Below are 22500 nucleotides of genomic sequence, written 5' to 3'. Positions count from 1 at the left end.
TTGGGCTGCTGAATATGGAGAGCACATGCTAATGGACCTGGACTACTTTTCCTCCTAATTAGCCGTCCCCGCAGCGCCAGCTGCGCATAATAATCAAAAAAATAAAAGAGAGAGAGAGAGAGAGAGAGAGAGAGAGAGAGAGAGAGAGAGAGAGAGAGAGAGAGAGAGAGAGAGAGAGAGAGAGAGAGAGAGAGAGAGAGAGAGAGAGTTTAAAAAATGGGAGGACGGAAAGTGGGTGCCCCCAGAGCGGTGCTGCCTTGATTACCCACACTGGGTTTCAGCAGTGGAGGGAGAAGGCATGAATTAAAGCAGGGCTGCTGTTGCCTTTTGTCGGAGAACGCCCGTCACGTTTTTTGGTTGTTGTTCAAATATTGATGTACAACCTGTCATTTGAGACCGTTCCCCATGTCGAATGACACATGTTCACACACACACATGCTGGTCTCCGTAGTACACACACAAGCACACACAAGCACACACACACACACACACACACACACACACACACACACACACACACACACACACACACACACACACACACACACACACACACACACACACACACACACACACACATACACATTCACATGCACATACGCAATGAGAGAGTCAGATTAAACACATACTGTACACAGTTGAATCTTTTAAGCAGAGATGAAACGCTAGCTTCAGCTTCAGGTGTGCTCGGGGCTCTCTCTGCCTAACTGGGAGTGTGAGTGTGAGTGTGTGTGTGTGTGTGTGTGTGTGTGTGTGTGTGTGTGTGAGACCGCGCTGAGCTCCTCCGCACTCTGGAATGGCAATACATCATTAATACTATATTAGATGAGGAAGAATGCCTCTCCTGATTTATGGTGGCAGAAAACATAAAGTCCTCAGTCACTCATTTTAATGCCCCTGGCTCCATTTTAAAGATAAAAGCTGAAGCAATCACCCTGGATGGCATGTTTTCACTCAGGTTTAACTGACATTAGCCTGGGCTGGATTCACTTCCATTCATTGCTGAGAATTCAGCAGCAGTTTCAGAAGTAGCAGGGTTTTGGTCCCAGCGAGAACACTACAGATATATTACCACCTCTTTAAAGAGGGCCCAGGGGCCTATAAACAGCCTGAATAGAGAATGCTAATTTGTTTGCACCTAATCTAATGGATTGTGTGTGTGTGTGTATGTGTGTGTGTGTGTGTGTGTGTGTGTGTGTGTGTGTGTGTGTGTGTGTGTGTGTGTGTGTGTGTGTGTTGGGGGGGTTGCTGATAGGTGGTTTAGCAGCAACAAATAAGCAGAACAGCAAAGGTGCAAATAAAGTGGGGAGGACAGATTGCCCAGAGAAGAAAAAGAGTATATAGTGTCTTGGAACTTGGGAAGTAGGGACATAATTAACACATAGAGAGTAGCCCAGCCAGGAAATCCAGACCCCCATCTAGAAAGATTTAGGGTTCGGCTATCAGTAATGAAAATGGCCCAACTCGAGGGGCGGCACCAAGTATGCATTTGAAAATATCGCGGCACACAATTGGATAACACTACGACCAATGTTTACTGACTAATTCCGGATTTCAATGCAATTGGATAACACTACGACCAATGTTTACAGACTAATTCCGGATTTCAATGCAATTGGATAACACTACAACCAATGTTTACTGACTAATTCCGGATTTCGATGCAATTGGATAACACTACGACAAAATGTTTACTGACTGATTCCGGACTTTGACGTTTGGCCCTGTCATCATCTATTTAGCTTGCCCCTGGCCTGCCTCTCTCAGGTCAGCTCCAAGCATATGGGTAATGAGCATCACTACTGATTGCCAGAGTGACTCGCTGAGCAAATTGAAATTGTGCTCTGGATTTCCAGGGTAAGAGTAGCCATGGTTCACTTGTGGAAAAAACATCAAAGTGGGATTTCTGGATAGGCGATGTGTCTAAACTATGTTGGGTGCTTGGGCAAGGTGCCACGCATGCTTTAGCTCTTGCTGATAAATATGATCAATTAACTCTGTGCAGGATTTGGACACAGCTGGTGTGTTCTCTTCACTGAAAGAAGTTGAGCCCAGCTGCATACCTACAGTAACTTTGCATTGTGAAATGCTCTTTTAGTGAATGGTGTCACTTTTGGCTGTTAGTGCTGTTTTGCAAGTAGCAGCCTATCCATGTTGGCTGTGTGTTAATGTATTCTAAACCCAGCTGTCCATGAGTGTGTGGTTCATTGCATGTGCCTCTACACCAGGAACATTAAAGGGAGACTATGTCAGACCTCTGGTTGTTGATTCCGGCTTCCTAAACTCAACCGTCCTCTCTGAAATACTGCAAGCTACAGTACAGCACTAATGCAGCCTCAGTTCAAAGCCCTTTGATTCCCGTGTTTGTTTGTTTATTTGTTTGTTTGTGTTTGTGTCTCTGTGTGTGCGTGTCCTCCTGCAGTAGTGCACCTGTTTGGTCTGACGTGGCAGCTGCAGTCGCCGGACGCCCCGCTGTATGAGAACGGCCTGAGCAAAGCGGACGGAGTGGAGGACCGCCTGAGCATCAGCTTCCCCCCCTTCCCCCCCGCCGGGGTCAACGGCACAGCCAGAGGTACACTTTAGCATATATACAACATATATATATATCACACACCTGTACCTGTACTCCCCCATACACACTCACACACACACACACACACTGACTTTTTAAGTATTTAACATACATACTGTATATATACAGTATATATATATATATATATACTACTTACATTAAGACATATATACATATATATATATATATATATATATACAGTATATATTGTCACACACTTATCTATCTGCACCTGTACACGTCCACACACAGACGTGCATGTCTACAGCCTGGACTAGACTGGACATCAGTCTCTCTGGGTAAGAGATTGACACTAATAGAAAGAGATGCATCATGTGGCGCTGACAGTGTGGATGGGCAGTGGTGTGAAAGGACAAATGATGTGTTGGTGTGTGTGTGTGTGTGTGTGTGTGTGTGTGTGTGTGTAAGAGAGAGAGTTTATGTGTGTGTGCTCATGCACCAGCACGTTCCAGGTCATGATTATGTCACGATGAAAGGAATGTCCCCCATCTGTCTCCGGCGTGAAGCGTGGCACCCGTTCGCTCGCGCGTGCACATTGTGTGTGTAGTGTGTGTGTGTGTGTGTGTGTAGTGTGTGTGTGTAGTTTGTGTGTGTGTGTGTGTGTGTGTGTGTGTGTGTGTGTGTGTGTGAGAGTGTGTGTGTGTGTGTGTGTGTAGTTTGTGTGTGTGTGTGTGTGTGTGTGTGTGTGTGTGTGTGTGTGTGTGTGTGTGTGTGTGTGTGTAGTGTGTGTGTGTAGTTTGTGTGTGTGTGTGTGTGTGTGTGTGTGTGTGTGTGTAGTTTGTGTGTGTGTGTGTGTGTGTGTGTGTGTGTGTGTGTGTGTGTGTGTGTAGTGTGTGTGTAGTGTGTGTGTGTAGTGTGTGTGTGTGTGTAGTTTGTGTGTGTGTGTGTGTGTGTGTGTGTGTGTGTGTGTGTGTGTGTGTGTGTGTGTGTGTGTGTGTGTGAGTGTGTGTGTGTGTGTGTAGTGTGTGTGTGTGTGAGAGTGGTGAAAGGAAGATAAACACGGGGGTTTTAGAGGCAGTGTAATAAGAGCCGGAGGCCCCCGGGAGCCGGGACCTGAGAGCCCACATCCCAATCAGGCCCCTAACTCACTTCCCCTCCTGCCTCTAATCCAATCCCATAATCCAATTCGGCCTCCATAACCCAGTCGGACGGGGAATTCCGCTCCGCTCCGAGGGAAGAGGCCGAGCAGGAGATCCAAATCAAATCAGTAATGAAAATATTGAAGTGACCCCATCAATCTTCCGTTCTTCTTCACTGTAATGAATCTCCTGTGAAAAGGGAGAACTCTCGCCACTCTCTCCCACACATCCATCCTGCTCGGGAGATGCTGAATGGAGAGGAGAGGAGAGGAGTCGGGACTTGGACTGAGCTCTCTTCCATCTGCCCTGAGAGACGGCAGGGTAGCGTGGACCACACCCAGTGATGGAGTGGGGCACAAGCGCTGAGTGATCGTCTGTCAGACGATGACGGATAGCATGGCAGGAAGGATGAATGTGGTGGGAGTGATTCTGGATGTTTTGATATCTCGATGCTAACTGCGTTAGCCGGCCAGTAGTTTGCCAGACACTGTGGGTACTTCGCCTCGTCTCGGTGTGTCCTCAACATCGTGTTCCGTTGGTCGTGAAACGGAAACCATTGTGTGACGGAGAGAGGGAGTGAGCCGGGTCATCCTTTGGGTCCGGGTCATCCTTTGGGTCCAGTTAAAGTGTAGTCCATGAGCATGTCGTGAGGGAACTTCTGGAAGACTGGCTGAAAAACAGATTTGTTTGCATGTGTCACTGTGTGACATTGATGGAGAGATACTCTGCACGGTCAGTTTCAGTATCCACAACAAAGACATTTTGCAATTCACATGGAGTAGCAAACATGGCTGGATAAAGCCAGGAAAATAGCTTGACTTGAAAATAGAGCATAATGTTTTCCCTGTACTGGCAACCCCTTAACAAAACAGTCCTTTCAGCGTGCTAAAATATTCTTGTCAGAATTCATCCCTCAGATTTCTTAAATGCTGAAGATAATGAGTAGCAAGTACTAGCATCTTGTTCACAAGCAGCAGCCTATTTTTGTTCCTTCCTGTGCCAAAAATAAATCATGGGCCATAAATAAACAAATAATGTTATATATTTAGAGACTATTTGGCTGACATGAAAGCAAAGATTCATTAAAGTAGAAGGCTGGACCAAACGAGAGAAGAACTCAGCCTTGGCTTCATGAATACGGGTTGTGGATGCGCTTTTTGTTCATGATGTGGGAAGCAAATTGTCGCTCATGTTCACCTGCTCATAACAAGCTATTAGGAGGCCCATAGGGGAAATATAATATTGGTGACCTTGCGCGGTGTTAATGTGCACAGCTGTGCTTTATTTTGTTTACTTAGCCTTTTAAGAGCGCTCGGCAGTGCCTCCATTTCTACATCTCTATCGCGTGTGTGTGTGTGTCCATACAGTAGGCCCCGGCTGCAGGCTTGTTGTCGGGATTATTATGTTTGCATAATCACAAGCGATTGATTGGCACGTAATTAATGCGCGAGCTCAAACAAACACCACTCTGCCGCTGTGCCCCTGTTGTTCTTTAAGTCTTGCGGGAAATCCAGAGTAGCACTCAGTGGCCTTAATGGCGCCCCTGCTGTGGGGGTATTTTCACCAAGCAGAATTTCTAATTTAGCCAGATAACTGGTGATCGAAATAACTAAAAGCTGAAAATATGAAGCACTCAAAATGTCAGTAGGGAGTTTTCTTGCGCGCACAGGCTTTTGGCAAAGCATCTTCTCACCTCCATGCTAAATTCTCACAGGCAAGGTTGACAATAATAACTTTGGTGCCACCCCTCCCTTGTTATAATTCAGAGCAACCAAAGGCGGTGTTTCTGGTTCTGTTCTGCCCGGTTCTCCATCACGTCGGAGTGTAAACCGCAACAGATCTTCGGATCCGTGGAGCCCTGCTTTGGGAACCACCCCCGAGGACCCGCATGGACCACGGGCTCCCGGGACACAGACTGTAATTAGTGAAACATTTGGTCCTCCTCCGGCTACCAACGCGTTACACACACACACACACACACACTCCTCCGGCTACCAACGCGTTGGCAGTGCCAGTGTCTCTCTGCCCGCTAGTCTTGACATATGGGCGTGCGCTCACATGTCGAGGTGCACAAACACTGATCCTTTCTGCCAGGCTCTCCACGCGCGTCTTGCTTGGGTTGCCTGGAGCAAACGCTATTAAGCTAAACATGAAGCCGTCTGATTCTTTATTGCAGTTGTTGTCTATTGCTTTGCCACATTTTTGAGCTCATTATAATTAAGAGGATTTAAAAAAAAAAGAATTAACCGAATTTTCCAAACTACTTGTTTGACCTTTCCAAACTAATTTTCTCCACTACAACTGCTGCTACTACTACTACTACACAACTGCAGAGTACAATACCACACTACTGTATCCAGGGAGTTGGTAATGCTACTACTACTACCACCACTACACAACTGCAGAGTACAATGCCACACTACTGTATCCAATGAGTTGGTAACGATCTGGGAGGGTGATCACTTAGTGTCAGTGAAGAGCGTTAGTGGCCTAAGCATTTTGACTTCCTTTGTTGTACAGTGACAACATGACTTGTCATGCTGGTGGCCCTGACACATTCGTTTACGTGAGGATTGAGCAGATGCAGACCTGTTATGGTTATCTGTTTATGTACCAATTATGTTGAGAAATACACTCAATTAAAATGTACCAGAACAGCAGTGAAAAAGTATCATAATAGAAAATATGTCAGATAGTATTTACACATACATGTTTTTACAGGCAAAGACACACATACACACACACACACACACACACACACACACACACACACGCACAGACACACACACACACACACACACACACACACACACACACACACACACACACACACACACACACACACACACACACACACACACACACGCACAGACACACACACACACACACACACACACACACACACACACACACACACACACACACACACACACACACACACACACACACACACACACACACACACAAACACACACACATACAATTATTTCCCGTTCCTATAGCCCATTAAAACAGTGACTAATTGCAAAGATGTTTCATTTGTGTGTCAATGGATTAGTGCGTTAATGACATTTTCATCTGAACCCTGAGGCTGGGAAAATCCATTTTCTTTTATGTCAGACACTTTTAAAAATGTGTCTCTTTTCTAGACTTTTCCTCACTAATGTTCTTTGTGACTTTTTTCCTTCTTCTTCTATTTTAATGAGAGTGGAGTACCTGTCAGCAATCAACAGTAGATATGCCATCGCAGCCTGAGCTCTTACAATCAATAGCAAGAAGAGTTTCTCTTCTTTGTCAATATTAGCCGTGAGTGGTAACAGTAGCTTGTGTGCCACCATTTTAGCTTGCCGTCAGGCTTAACTGTCACGGTTTAGACTGTGAGATAAAGTAAATTAAGGCAACTCTTGCTATCAGTGTTCAAGGATTTTTTTGAAAAGAGAATAGGATTTCAATGTCACCTGGATTGGTGGGTTTAGGCGCATCACTTTTTTTTACGTTCCAAGGCCAAATCTGCTGCACGCGTGGGGGAGACAGTAGGTGGATTTACATGCAAGTTGTTTTGTCATTCCGATGAAACTATTCAGAATGAAAAATCTCTGCCATCTGTTTACGAGGGGTATTTCGATCAGATGCTCTCAAGCACTTTAGAAGCTTGGATCGGAATAGCTTTGTTTTTGCTTGAGAATCGTATACATGGATGTTCAATTGGTATGACAATGGCCGGTTATATTCTGATCAAGGTGTTTGTATGTTTCATTTCTATTTCGTTTGAGGCATTATTCCGATTCTAATCGGAATAGAAGTGTTGATGTACACACACAGCTAGTGTTCTGTTGCCAAGACATGCGTTCCTTACACATTACACTGACACATGCTCCCCCAGTCCCACACAGTACATAAATACATATTGATATACATCTGGGCATATGCACACACCCTACCTAAACACGCACATATGCACACACATATGCAGTACATATACACATATACACACACCTATGCCTGCACATATCCACTCACAAGCAAAAAACACATGCACACTCAAGCACATGCATGCACGCGCACATACACACGCATAGAAACATGCACACGTGCATACACACACACACACACACACACACACACGTCTGAGTCTAGAAGAGAGCATGGAATCAATAAAGAGACACCATGCAGTGTTGCAGCAGCTGCTGGTGAGCTGACACCAGAGGTTATCAGCAATGAATAATTAGTGTGTGTGTGTGTGTGTGTGTGTGTGTGTGTGTGTGTGTGTGTGTGTGTGTGTGTGTGTGTGTCTGTGTGTGTGTGTGTGTGTGTGTGTGTGTGTGTGTGTGTGTGTGTGTGTGTGTGTGTTAGATAAAGAGGTGTTCCAGAGGGGCCGTGCCATAGACCGTGGTGAAGTGGACATCGGGATGCAGCTGATGCAGACGGTTCCTCCGGGCCTGTTCTGGAGGTTCCACATCAAGATCCACCACCCCGAGTACGTGCGCTTCAACGTGTCCCTCGCCAGCGACGCCCTGCTGGGCATCTACGGCCGCCGCAACATCCCTCCCACTCACACACAGGTACTGTACAGCACACACACACACACACACACACACACACACACACACACACACACACACACACACACACACACACACACACACACACACACACACACAACGTGTCCCTGGCCAGCGACGCCCTGCTGGGCATCTACGGACGCCGCAACATCCCTCCCACTCACACACAGGTACTACACAGCACACACACACACACACACACACACACACACACACACACACAACGTGTCCCTCGCCAGCGACGCCCTGCTGGGCATCTACGGCCGCCGCAACATCCCTCCCACTCACACACAGGTACTATACAGCACCTCCTGCTACTGTCATCTCTCAGCTTTCTGTGTACACACACACACACACACACACACACACACACACACACACACACACATACAGTATGTGTGCACGCTCACAAACACACACTCACACACATACTGCACACACACACACACACACACACACACACACACACACAAACATACACACACACACACACACACACACACACACACACACACACACACACACACACACACACACACATACACACACACACAAATACACTCAAATGCACACACATACACAGGTGCGAGATCTTATACAGTCATCTCTTTAGTTTTTGTTCCTACACCTGTAGACGAACACACTCACATCACTTATACAATCATCTGTCTGTTTTCTGTCCCTATGCGTGTGGACAAACAAGCACATACTGCACACACACACACACACACACACACACACACACACACACACACACACACACACACACACACACACACACACACACACGTACACACAGGTATGAGACCTTATACCATCATCCGATGTCTGTGGCTACACCTGTACACAAACACACGCATGCATGCACTCACACACTCACGCCCATGCACATCTCCTCTCCAATCATGTTCCGTTGTCATGGAAACTCTCTCTTCGGGCTTTTCTATGTAGCCGAACTAATGTGATGCCAACAGATGACCTCCCCTCGTCATTATACAGTATTAGCAAAGGTATCCCAGATTAACCATTCGAATCACTCAAGGAATTAAAATAGCTTCTAATTTAATTTGAGGCACTTCGCTCCTCATTTGCATAAACATTTGCATATGGAGGTGTAGACAAACATGTTGGGTTGCCTAATTAATGGCGGATAATTGCGAGGCGTGTGGGTGTCTGCTTGGGGGAGAGGAGGGGGTGAAGATGAGGATGGTTGCACATATAATAGGAATGATTTGATTACATCCTCTCTCCCCTTTTCCTCTGTACTTAATCACACTATTTCATACAGCCTACAAAACTTCTCTATGCTCTTACCTACAGTGCGGTGAACATCTCAGTGTACAGTGTACTTTTCTAGGCTGCTCTGTATGACTCTCAGGCTGTCTGCTAAGTCCCAACAAAGTTACAAAGAAATCCGCTTAGAATTGCTTTCAGTGGCTTTCAGAAACAGATACAATAACTAAATGATGACCTTCCTTACGATGTTCGGTAGCTCCTAAATGCCGCACTCCACCGCCAGATTTCATGCGTTATTATGTTTTAAGCTTCTCCTTGCCATCCAGATACCGTGGAGTCTTCACGGGCAGGGAGAGAGGCCAGGTTTCTGGGTGCATTAAGCAGCTCCACAATGGGTGTAATGCCACAGGAAAGAACTACTGCCAGAAGCTCTTTATGTTGTTAGAGAACATATTAACCTCAAGGCCATTTCAAGTCAGACAAGCCTCTCTTGCTTTTCAGGCCCGGAGACGTTTTAATGGAGGCTGCTTTGTGTTTACTGTACATTTCTGGTGCATTCAAAGCCCAGACGGAGAGTTGTTTGTGCACCTTGAGAGAGTTTGTGATTCAGACGGTTTTTATATCATTACTGCGATAGGAGCAGTATATTAGCCTAAATGTTTTTCGAAACTTCCAACATGTTTCAGTTGAAAACTATATATGATACTCCCTCCAGCACTGTCATAGCCGGCAGCTTTTCTCTATATTCTTTTTTTCTCACTGTTTCATTCTATCTTTATCTCTCTCTCTCTCTCTCTCTTTCTCACCCACTCTCTCTCTCTCTCTCTCTCTCTCTCTCTCTCTCTCTCTCTCACTCTTTCTCTCTGCAGTTTGACTTTGTGAAGCTGCTGGACGGCAGACAGCTGATCCAGAAGGAGCCCAGGGCCTCAGAGGAGGCTCGGCCGCCGCTTCAGAACCTGTACCTGGCCGCGCTGCAGGCCACGGGCTTCGTGGAGTACCTGGACGCCGGCACCTGGTACCTGGCCTTCTACAACGACGGCCGCAAGATGGAACAGATGCTCGTCTTCACCACCTCCATAGGTAGCTTTAAGGGGCTCTCCAGTGACCGACAAATGACAGATGTCACCGAGTGAAATGTGCTGCCTTTTCTTTTTTCCACAAAGCGTTTTTTTCCAACTGTCTGTGTGTGTGTGTCTGTGCCTGTGTCTATGTGTGTCCATGTGTGTGTGTGTGTATGTGTCCTGTTTTTCAGAAACGATGGATGGCTGTGAAACTAACTGCAATGGGAACGGGGAGTGTGTTGCTGGCCACTGTCACTGCTTCACTGGGTTCCTGGGACCAGACTGCTCGAAAGGTACACCACTGCTCATACACACACACACACACACACACACACACACACACACACACACTGTACACACACACACACACACACACACATATACGTCAATTCATGACAACATTCACAGTGTTTGGAGGCATGGGTTGCAATAATGTATGTGTGTGTGTGTGTGTGTGTGTGTGTGTAGACTCCTGCCCGGTGCTGTGCAGTGGGAACGGGGACTATGAGAAGGGCCACTGCGAGTGCCACGCGGGCTGGAAGGGGGCGGAGTGTGACGTGCAGGAGGACCAGTGTGTGGACCCCACCTGCTCCAACCACGGGGAGTGCGTCAGCGGCACGTGCCTGTGCGCGCCCGCCTTCAAGGGCAACAACTGTGAGCAAGGTAACGCTAGCTAGCACGCCGCACGCTAACACCTCTTTCACACGCCGCCGATGTGTCGTATGTACCTCAATTCCCCCCCCACAGACACATTACATCACACACACACACACACACACACACACACACACACACACACACACACACACACACACATATGCACACTGATACATTCACTCTGTCTCTCTCTTTCTACCTCTCACTCTTCTCTCTTCGTCTCGCTGCCTCTCTCTTAGTGTCTCTTTTTTCTCTTCTTCTCCCTCTCTCTCTCTTCTCTTATCTCTCTCTCTCTCTCTCTCTCTCTCTCTCTCTCTCTCTCTCTCTCTCTCTCTCTCTCTCTGTCTCTCTGTCTGTCTATTGTTTTTGTCTCTGTAATACACATAAGCTCATGCTAACGCCTCCCCTGTCAGACACATGCATGCTGATACAGAGGGCAGAAGTCTAAGCATCTTCTCTTTTATCTGACAGTAAGCACATGTTTTATTCAGGCCTTTGGGGGCTGTGGGCCGGGTAAGCCAGAGGAGCTGCAGGCCTTGCAGGTCTACTTAGACAGCCAGAGACAGAAAGAGAGAGAGAGAGAGAGAGAGGGTGAGAGAGTGAGAGCGAAAGGGAAAGATAGCGAGCAGGAGAGGGAGAGAGCGAGTGAGAAAGAGAGACAGGCAGAGAGAGAGCGAGAGAGAGAGAGAGAGAGAGAGAGAACTTTCATAGTGCTGAAGTGGATAATAGATGCATAACACAGTCATGTATTGCCATATATATTGAACCACTAAGACAAAGGTCTAGTGTTTATCTAGAAGGATCAAGAAGGATCATCTAGAAGGACTGTCAGAAGAACAATAGAAGTTTTGATTTGAACATTGAAAGGTAGGCCACAAATCCCCTTAGCTCTTGACTGAAATACAGAGTAGGACTGAAAATACAAAGGACCATATTTGAAAAGTGTTTAAGAAGTAATAATTAAAACACATAAAAGGCAATAGTTTAAAAGTGTTTAAAAGTGATTATTAAAACACATAAACAACAACATTGAATGATTATACTAGTTAAGCACCCAGTGCAACAGGAGCACTTTATGGAGATTCTTGAAGTAGTCCCAAACTGTGCACACTGCACACATACAGTATATTTCCTCTCCTTTCCGGGCCAAAATGCCTGACCACAGGGGTCGGTAGTCCCCCTCGTGGAGTAAATGAGAAGAAGAAGAATGAAAAGAATCTAGGAAGGAATGCAATGCATCAGTATAAAGGGATTACATCAGGAACAATAACTACAAAGATAACTAGAACAACTGTATATCAACAAAAGCATCCTTACTGACCAACACTGAAGAAAGTCTTTTCTGGGGGTGATCAATGTAATTTGGCTGTCAGCCTTTTTATCGTTCTCAAAATCACTCTGAAAGTTTTCCCCGAAAATATTGTTCCTCATTGTTATTATTATAGTTTATGTGTGGACATTGTTTTTTATATTACTGTAGCTAGAGCGATGCATTTTTGCTATTATCTTAATAGTTTTCGTTTCGGGTGTTATTGCCCGTTTACTGCTGCTAGCATCGATTTATAGTTTGGAGTAGCATGCTTAATTTGCAACAAGTTCTCCAAGCTTGGCCTTTATTGTAACACGTATAATGTACTGTGTTGAAGCAGAAAGTACACTTGCCTCGAGTATAGTTTGTCTCAGAGATAGTGAACCCATACTTCTGGTGTTTTAAAGCATTTGGTAGTGACAGCTCAGTAGTGTTTTCTCCATATTCTAACCCTGGAGTCAGACTAATTCATATTTATAGCCCTGCTCATCATGTAATTCTCCCAAGCAATCTCACACATAAACATATAATTGGGTGTTCCCCATTTAGGCTAGTCTGGAGAGTACAGAGCAGAGGCTTGACGCTAATGAACTAAATTTTTAACCATTCCTCTGGATTTATCTGTTTACTCTAATGTTCCTTTCCTCTGTTTCTCTCTCCCCCCTCTCTCTTTCTCACTCTCTCTTTTTCTCTCTCTCTCCCTCTTTCTGTCTGTCGCCTCTTCTCTCTCTCTCCCTCTTTCTGTCTGTCTCCCCTTCCCTCTGTCTCTCTCTCTCTCTCTCTCTCTCTCTCTCTCTCTCTCTCTCTCTCTCTCTCTCTCTCTCTCTCTCTCTCTCTCTCTCCTCTCAAATTCAAATTCAAATTCAAATTCAAATTCAAATTCAAATAAGCTTTATTGACATGACAAGTGTGCTTGTGTTGTCAAAGCATGTATACTAATTCAATACATATATAAGATAAACAGAACAATGTTATAATAGTGATAGTAATAACAGAAGAAATTAAAATAAAATTAAATAATCTCTCTCTCTCTCCCCCTCTCCCCCCTGCCCCTCTCCTCCCCCCTCTGCAGTTGACTGTGAGGATCCGCTGTGCTCAGGGCATGGTGTGTGTGTGGGGGGCGACTGCCTGTGCTCCTCTGGTTGGGGGGGTGTGAAGTGTGACAGCCCGCTCCCCTCGTGCCAGGAGCAGTGCTCAGGCCACGGCACCTACCAGCCCGACCCCGGCGTGTGTGTGTGTGAGCCCGGATGGACCGGAACCGACTGTGCTACAGGTGAGAACTCAGCTTTACCACCTTAAACACTCCAGTGTGTGTGTGTGTGTGTGTGTGTGTGTGTGAGTGTGTGTATGTGTGTGTAGCCCCACCTCAATGAGTACAATGCACTCTCTCTCTCTTGACCTCACTCGTTCACACACATGCTACAGGTAGAATGCAATCATCATCTCAAAACTGCAAAACACAAACTGCGACCCCACCCAACAACATACTATCACACTCACACAGAGACATGCCTACACTCTCTAAATGCACACATGCACAGACACACACATGCACACACACACACACACACATACATAGCCTACACACACATGCACACACACACACAGGATGTGGCCAGGCCATGGCTGTAGCCGGTGGGGGAGAGGGAGATGAGCTGGAGCTGCTGGGTCTCTAATGGCTTGTGCAGCTCCTGCTCCGTACCAGTAAGTGCTGCTCACTCCCCCCCCCCTCCCCCCCCCCCCCCAGCCCCCCAGCCCTGTGAAATCAGCATGCGGACACAAATTGCTGCTAGGCAACGCCTCCCATAACTCGCCTCTGAACCCGGCTTCAGACAACCCCGGGACCAGAACACGTCTACCTTTCACATTGCGAAATCCCCCGAACCCGCTATTTCTTAAACTCTAATGTATCGTTTCTGAATGTGAAAAGGGCTAAAGAGGCTCACACCCTGGGGGAAATGGCTGCTGTGAACAAAAACTCGACCCCTACCTCCCCCCACCTCCCCCCACCTCCCCCCACCTCTCTGCTCTCTCTCCTCCTTCTCCTCCTCTACCCATACCTACCACCACCAACCCCCCATCCCTCCTCTGCTCTCTCTCTACTCCACATCCTCCTCCTCTACCCATACCCATAACTACCTCCACCAAACTCCCCACCCCTCCTCTCTCTTTCTCTCTCTCTCTACTCCACATCCTCCTCCTCTACCCATACTTACCTGCACCAACCCCCCCACCCCTCCTCTCTCTCTCAAAATTCAAATTCAAATTCAAATGAGCTTTATTGGCATGACTTATTACTCTCTCTCTCTCCCCTCCACATCCTTCTCCTCCACCTGTACTTAACTCCACCAAACCCCCACCTCTTCTACACCTCTCTCCCACTCTCTCCTCCTCTTCCTCCTCCATCCATACTGTACTTAGTTACCTCCACCAAAACCCCACCTCTCCTCTCCCTCTCTCTCCCTCTTCCTCTCTCTCTTCTCCTCCATATCCTCCTCCTCCATCCATACCATATCTACCTCCAGCACCACCATCATCATATGCCTCTGTTGTCTACCATTTAAATCCTTTATTTTTAGAGCCTGCTTTATCCCTTCATATCTCCACTGTTGCTGCATCTGGGTCATCGTTTCCCACTTATTCTCTCTTACTCGTGCCGCTTCTGCTGTCTTCTGCGTGTGTGTGTGTGTGTGTGTGTGTGTCTTGATTGAAGATGGCTTCTTACAATCTCTGAATATGTGAATTACTGATGATTTTTTGGGGGAAAAGGAGATGAGGTGTGTTTGGGGGAGGGGGGTGGTATTTGAGAGGAGTTTAAAAGTGCCTGCAATTAATTAGTTGCTGAGTTAAATGTGGATGTGTACAAACTGTTCTCTTGTTTTTTTTGTTGTTGTTGTTGTTGTTTTCCAGCATTTCATTAAGTGTCTTTAAAGTCAGTCGCTCACAAAAAAAAGGTCATTTTATGTTTGATAAGGTACTGCTATTTTTGTTTTATTCCTCCATTCTAGCAGTGCTCCTTCCCTGCTTTCATGAGACAATGTGTTGTACTTTACTAGCTCTGTGTCATCTACAGTGTATTAGAGACATATTCCATTGAAAAAATGTCTCTTTAAATTCACTCATGATTCCAGGATGCAAGTTCTGGAATGTGTATGTGCCTCTGCTCATTACCTGCCTTTAGCAGAATGCTTGCACAACAGTACAGAGACACAGCAACAATCACGTAACGTGATTTGTATGATTGTGCAGCGTTTCACAGCGGTTTCAAATGTGACTCAACCCATCATCATGAGGAACTATTTGTTTTATAATAGTGTTTAACAAAGTGTTAACAAAGTGCTAATAACAAGGTGACAAAAAATGTCTTCCGGCTTTGGAAATAATGTTGATAATTATCATTCAGAGAGGTGTGAATAACAGCGAGAAACTCTTAAATCCGTTCAATATATCTCTCTCCCTCTCTTTCGCTCTATCACTCTCTCCCTCTTTTTCTTTCTCCATCACGCTCTCTCTCTCTCCCTCCCTCCTCTCTCTCTCTCTCCCTCCCTCTTATCTCTTTCTCTCTCTCTCTCTCTCTCTCTCTCTCTCTCTCTCTCTCTCTCTCTCTCTCTCTCTCTCTCTCTCTCTCCCTCCCTACAGAGGAGTGCTCCCCGCCCTGCAGTCCTCACAGCATGTGTGTTGGCGGTCGGTGCCAATGTGAGGAGGGGTGGGAGGGTCCTGCCTGTGACAGACAGGCATGTCACCCAGTGTGTGAGGAGCACGGAGAGTGTAAGGAAGGCAGGTGTGTGTGCCACCCTGGCTGGGAAGGTGAACATTGCACCATCGGTGAGTTACAATATATATGATAATATACAGTAATATGTACGATATTGCAACTGTTCAAACATCTCAATGATATAGCTTTTCTCTTTCTCTCACAAATTTGCTCCTACCAACATGACATTTTGATAGACCAGTAGATGTAAGCACAGTTATTTTTGGAATGTCTTGCATATAAAAGACTTTGCTGAGTGCAATATTCCATCCCAAACCCTGTGCTTGTAGATTCAGTGGGATGGGGTACTGATTAAAAACAGTCGCGCTTACAATCTCAAAATCGAGTGTTGGTGAAGCTACCTTGACGATTTTAAGCGTCTCCTCAATTTAACCTTTTCTCTTTCTCTTTAAAAATTATTATAGAATTAACTACCATGATGACCATATCATTTTGAGAAAACTTATATTCCATATATTTTTGAAGTGGAATAGTTTTGTGTTTGTTGACATTTTGTATAATGTCAATTGGCAATTAATCCTCCCTACACTCACTGAATGAATACTGACTTATTTTGACATTTACAAACAAAAACAGGCCAGTATTTTCCTGGTGTCTCAGTTGAAAATAGTTTGTCCTTTTCGGTTTTAAGTGTCTCTCTTTGTAGTGCCAAGTCTCTTTAGTGAGTCTGGCTGGATAGAGACAGCTGGCATTGAGTCCAGACCATGAAACAGCTGTTTCACCGGCTCCTGTTCACTGTGAAATTGTCCAGAGCTGAAAGCCAGCAGAAGCACCTTGAACCAGTGCAAGGCCGCAGTAGAAAATGCATTTTTTCCCCTCACATGATGGAACAGACAGTCCCTGCCTTTGAGAGCCCCAGCAGCACGGCGTAAAGCAGGAGACAATTCAGCACACACCCACACACACACACACACACACACACACACACATATATCTGTCAAGGAGGTGACCAGGTGCAGTAGAGACAACTCTTCACGTGCGCTGCTCTCCTCTGACTTCTCCCACACATTCTGTCTCTCTCTATCTCTCTCTCACACATATATACACACACACACTCTCACACACACACATACTGTAGACACATGCTTGTGCACACATACACACTCACATAAACATAGATAGGCAGACACACACACACACACGCACACGCACACGCACACGCACACGCACACGCACACACACACACACACACACACACACACACACACACACAGACACACACACACATAAATCCTACCTGTGCCAGTTTGTAAAGAAATTGCCAGGTATGCGTTACAGGCGACTGATTCTCACCCCCGGAGCGCTCTCGTTGCTAAGCTAAGAGACGCCGAATCTCCGAGTTCATTTGCACGCTCATCTTTTCTCGGCAGCAGTTTACGTGCCGCTTGTGTGAGTGAGAACTCACTTTAAAAAAAAAACGATCTTCTGCTGCTGTCGCCGTCGCCGCCATCGGCTTTACTCTCTCCCTCTCTCTTTCTCTCCACGCGGCACAGCTCCCACTGTTTTCCTTTCTGTTCAGGCAAATCATTTTCCCCCCAAACTCAGACACACTCAATTAGCGCAGGAACACCTCTCCGGCGCACAACACTGTGTCACTGGGGACTAATGCGTTACCGTGTGCTCGCTCGCTCGCTCGCTCAGCTAGAGCCTGTTAGTATTCAGCTCCCATGCCTATGGACTCTGCCCTGCTGGAACCTTCTGGCATTACATGTCTTTGTTTCTGACTCCATGTGCCTTTGTTTTGAGTTTGAACTCCGCCCCTCATTTGAGTCTCACCTGCTTTGCTCATTATTGTAATTGATTTTCCCTGTTTGCTCCTCATTCAATTAGACCTGTTTCTGCTATTTAAGTTCAGTCTGTTTTGTGATCCGTGTCAGAACGTAACCAGAAGCCTGATGTTTGGTCTGTGTTTGCAAGTGACTTTGCCGTCTGTTTTTTGGAGCTTTTTTCCCTGGATTTCCTGTGAGTTACCTTTTGGACTTTATCTTTTGACTGGATCTTTTGTGCTTTCTCCTTTTTGGATTTTTTGTTCACTCGTGATCTCAGCTACTGACTTTGGAAATCTTCAATAAAACCTGCTGAGTTGCATTTGGTCTGCATTTGGGTCTTGACTACAATCCTTAACAGTACGTTCTGACCACCATGGACCCAGCGGACCCGACTCAGATGATGACCTGTCTTGAGAAACAAGGCGCACTCCTAGGGCGTCAGCAAACTCAGCTGGATTCGGTTTCTGCTAGCATCAGAGACCTGACGGCCCAGATCCAGCCACTTCAACTTGCTCAGTCGTCTACTGCAGCCACGTCATGTCCACCACCAGTCCGTGAGCCAAGGCTGCCTCCGCCTGAGAAGTATTCTGGAGAGCCCGGTACATGTCGTTCTTTTTTGTCTCAGTGCTCCCTTATTTTTGAACTCCAACCATCTACCTTCCCCTCGGATAGAGCTAAAGTGGCCTATGTAATTACTCAGCTTTCTGGACGTGCTAGAGAATGGGGGACAGCTATGTGGGATGCAGACATGCCTTCTTGTGGTGATTTCCAGGAATTTTCGTCTGAGATGAGAAGGGTCTTTGATCGTTCCAAGCACGGGCATGAGGCTGCACGTGAACTGCTCCATATGCGCCAGGGGAACCGATCAGTGTCAGACTACGCCATCGACTTTCAGACTCTCGCAACCTGTACTCGCTGGGATGCTGCGGCTCTGTTCGACACCTTTCTGAATGGCCTCTCTGATGAGATCAAGGATCAGCTGGTTTCCCATGAACTGCCCCAAACCTGTGAAGGCCTGGTTAACCTGGCTATCCGCATTGACAAGAGGCTACAAGAACGCCGCCGGGGGAGAGCATTTAGAGGTTCTCCAGGAACTTTCTTGTTTAGTCCAGCCGTGCAACCACCTCCTCCACCTCCAGATGCATCTGAGCCAGAACCTATGCAAGTAGACCGCACCCGCCTGACCCGAGAGGAACGACAGCGAAGGATTGACTCGCGTTCCTGTCTGTACTGTGGCCAGCCAGGACACTTCATTGCCTCCTGCCCGGTAAAAGCCAACGCTCGCCAGTAAGAGGGGTACTGGTGAGCGTGACACCCATACAACCCTCCTCTGCACAACACACTCTTCTCCCGGCCACGTTGAGGTGGAGCGATCGACAACAGGAGGTGGGGGTGCTAGTGGACTCAGGTGCCGAGGAGAATTTCATCGACGCTGGCTTTGTGGCTCAGTGGGAATTACCCACTGTAAGGCTCAAGACCCCCCTGGTGGCCAATGCATTAAATGGGATGAAATTGGCTAACGTCACTCAAGCCACCACTCCGGTGAGTCTTTCTGTCTCTGGTAATCATCATGAACAATTAATTTTTCATGTTATTGATTCTCCACAAGCTTCCGTGGTCCTTGGGTACCCCTGGCTGGTTAAGCACAATCCTCATATTGACTGGGCAGGGCGGTGTATTGTGGGCTGGAGCCCGTTCTGCCACTCTAACTGTCTCCTCCATGCCCAGACTTTGCTGTCTCCAGTTCCTGTGTCCCCAGGGGAGTTCCCAGATCTGACAGGAGTTCCTCCAGACTACATGGACCTCAAGCCTGTCTTCAGTAAGTCCAAAGCCTCTTCTCTCCCTCCTCATCGTCCCTATGATTGCGCTATTGATCTCCTGCCTGGCATGTCTCCCCCTAGAGGCCGTTTGTATTCCCTGTCCCGACCTGAAACCGAGTCTATGAACAAGTACGTCCAAGAGTCTCTAGCTGCGGGCATCATCCGTCCGTCCTCGTCCCCGGCAGGGGCAGGATTCTTCTTTGTGGGAAAGAAGGATGGCTCGTTGCGTCCATGCATTGACTATCGGGGTCTTAATGATGTTACTGTTAAGAACCGATACCCTCTCCCACTTATGTCTTCAGCATTTGAACTCCTTCAGGGGGCCACGGTGTTCACTAAGCTCGACCTCAGGAATGCCTATCACCTTGTCCGTATCCGTGAGGGAGATGAGTGGAAGACTGCCTTCAACACCAGCTCTGGTCATTATGAGTACCTTGTCATGCCATTTGGACTTACTAATGCGCCAGGATTTTTTCAAGCCCTGGTGAATGATGTCCTTAGGGATATGCTCAATCAATTTGTTTTTGTCTTTTTGGATGATATTTTAATTTTTTCCAAGTCATTGTCTGATCATGTCATCCATGTCCGTAGAGTCCTGCAGCGTCTCCTGGAGAATAAGCTTTTTGTGAAAGCTGAGAAGTGTGAGTTCCACCAACACACTGTTGCATTCCTGGGCTATGTGATTTCACCTGGAGCCATCCACATGGACCAACAGAAGGTCAAGGCAGTTCTGGACTGGCCAGCACCCTCTAAGCGTCGGGAACTGCAAAGTTTTCTTGGTTTTGCTAACTTTTACAGACGTTTTGTCCGAAATTTCAGCACTGTGGCAGCTCCGCTCACCGCCCTGACCTCCCCTGTGGTGAGATTCATCTGGTCCTCAGCGGCGGAGGAGGCATTTCAGGACCTGAAGCGACGCTTTACCTCTGCTCCGATCTTGATCCAGCCCGATCCCAACCGGCAGTTCATTGTTGAAGTCGACGCTTCTGAGGTTGGTGTTGGTGCTGTGCTCTCCCAACGTTCTGCCAAGGACAACAGGGTTCACCCCTGTGCCTTCTTTTCTCACCGTCTCACTCCTGCTGAACAGAATTATGATGTGGGGAACAGGGAGTTGCTGGCAGTGAAGTTGGCCCTAGAGGAATGGAGGCATTGGCTGGAGGGTGCCTCACTACCGTTCTTGGTGTGGACTGACCATAAGAACCTTGAGTACATCCGTACGGCAAAGAGGTTAAACCCACGCCAAGCACGCTGGTCCTTGTTCTTCTCCAGGTTTAACTTCACCTTATCCTACCGCCCTGGCCACAAGAATGTGAAGCCCGATGCGCTGTCCCGAAGGTTTGCTTCTCGAGACCGACCTCCAGCATCAGAAACCATCCTTCCTTCTCATTGTGTTGTGGGGGCAGTTCAGTTTGAGATTGAATCTGCTGTTGTCGCAGCTCAATCTGGAGAGGCAGGGCCCAGTCAATGTCCTAGTAACCGTCTGTTTGTCCCTAACTCTGTCCGTCCACAGGTTTTACAGTGGGGTCACTCCACCCAGTTGTCCGGCCACCCTGGATCCAGAAGAACTCAGGCCTTCATAGGAAGGCGATTCTGGTGGCCTTCTATGAAAGAGGACATTGTCAAGTTTGTTCAATCCTGCTCGGTCTGTGCAAGGAACAAGACCTCAACCCGACGCCCTGCTGGTCTGCTGCAACCTCTGTCGGTGCCACGAAGACCATGGTCCCATATCTCTGTGGACTTTGTAACTGGCTTGCCACCATCAGACGGTAACACCACTATTCTTACTGTTGTTGACCGTTTCTCCAAGTCTGTCCATTTCATTCCCCTTCCTAGCCTTCCTTCTGCCAAGGACACTGCCGGTTTAATGGTGCAACATGTATTTCGGATACATGGGCTACCAGTGGAGGTGGTATCAGATAGAGGCCCCCAATTCACTTCTGCCTTTTGGAAAGCCTTTTGTAAATTGCTTGGTGCCTCTGTTTGCTTATCATCTGGATTTCATCCGCAGAGCAATGGCCAGACGGAGAGGGCGAATCAACAGCTGGAGACGGTGCTACGTTGCGTGGCTTCCCAAAATCCCACCTCTTGGAGCCAACAACTCCCATGGGCAGAGTATGCGATCAATTCGCATATCTCCTCCTCCACAGGCCAGTCTCCCTTTGAATGCTCCTTGGGCTATCAGCCGCCGCTGTTCCCGGACCAGGAGAGGGAGGTTGGTGTCCCTTCTGCTGAGGCCTTCATCCGTCGATGTCGCCGGACATGGAGACGCACACGCTCAACCCTCCTTCGCTCCTCTGCCAGCATGAAGATCCAGGCTGACAAACATCGTTCCCGACCTCCCCCGTATCGTCAGGGACAACGCGTGTGGCTTTCGACTCGAGACCTGCCCCTCAAGACTGAGTCCTACAAGCTTTCCCCTCGTTTTATCGGGCCCTTCCCCATTGACAAGGTCATCAGCCCAACCGCAGTCCGTCTCAAGCTCCCTGCCCCCCTGCGCCGCATTCACCCCACCTTTCATGTCTCTAGGGTCAAGCCATTCATTTGCAGTCCCATGCACCCTGCCCCCACACCTCCCCCTCCCCCTAGGCTTGTTGATGGCTCTGAGGCGTACACAGTGCGGCGACTATTGGATGTTCGGCGTC

General features: G+C 47.3%; 1 protein-coding gene across 1 annotated transcript in view; it reads left to right on the top strand.

Moving 5' to 3' along the window:
* Positions 1–22500, top strand: part of tenm1 (teneurin transmembrane protein 1) — a 158850-nt gene that overhangs the window by 81345 nt on the left and 55005 nt on the right. The window contains exons 6-12 of the mRNA XM_062535816.1: positions 2423–2572; positions 8032–8234; positions 10340–10550; positions 10723–10824; positions 11000–11194; positions 13570–13770; positions 16137–16322. Of these exons, the coding sequence (XP_062391800.1) occupies positions 2423–2572; positions 8032–8234; positions 10340–10550; positions 10723–10824; positions 11000–11194; positions 13570–13770; positions 16137–16322 (1248 nt within the window). The remainder of the gene's footprint in view (positions 1–2422; positions 2573–8031; positions 8235–10339; positions 10551–10722; positions 10825–10999; positions 11195–13569; positions 13771–16136; positions 16323–22500) is intronic.

The sequence above is a fragment of the Sardina pilchardus genome, chromosome 5 (genome assembly GCF_963854185.1).
Source record: "Sardina pilchardus chromosome 5, fSarPil1.1, whole genome shotgun sequence".
Lineage (NCBI taxonomy): Eukaryota > Metazoa > Chordata > Actinopteri > Clupeiformes > Clupeidae > Sardina > Sardina pilchardus.
This window is presented reverse-complemented; position numbering and strand designations above follow the sequence as displayed.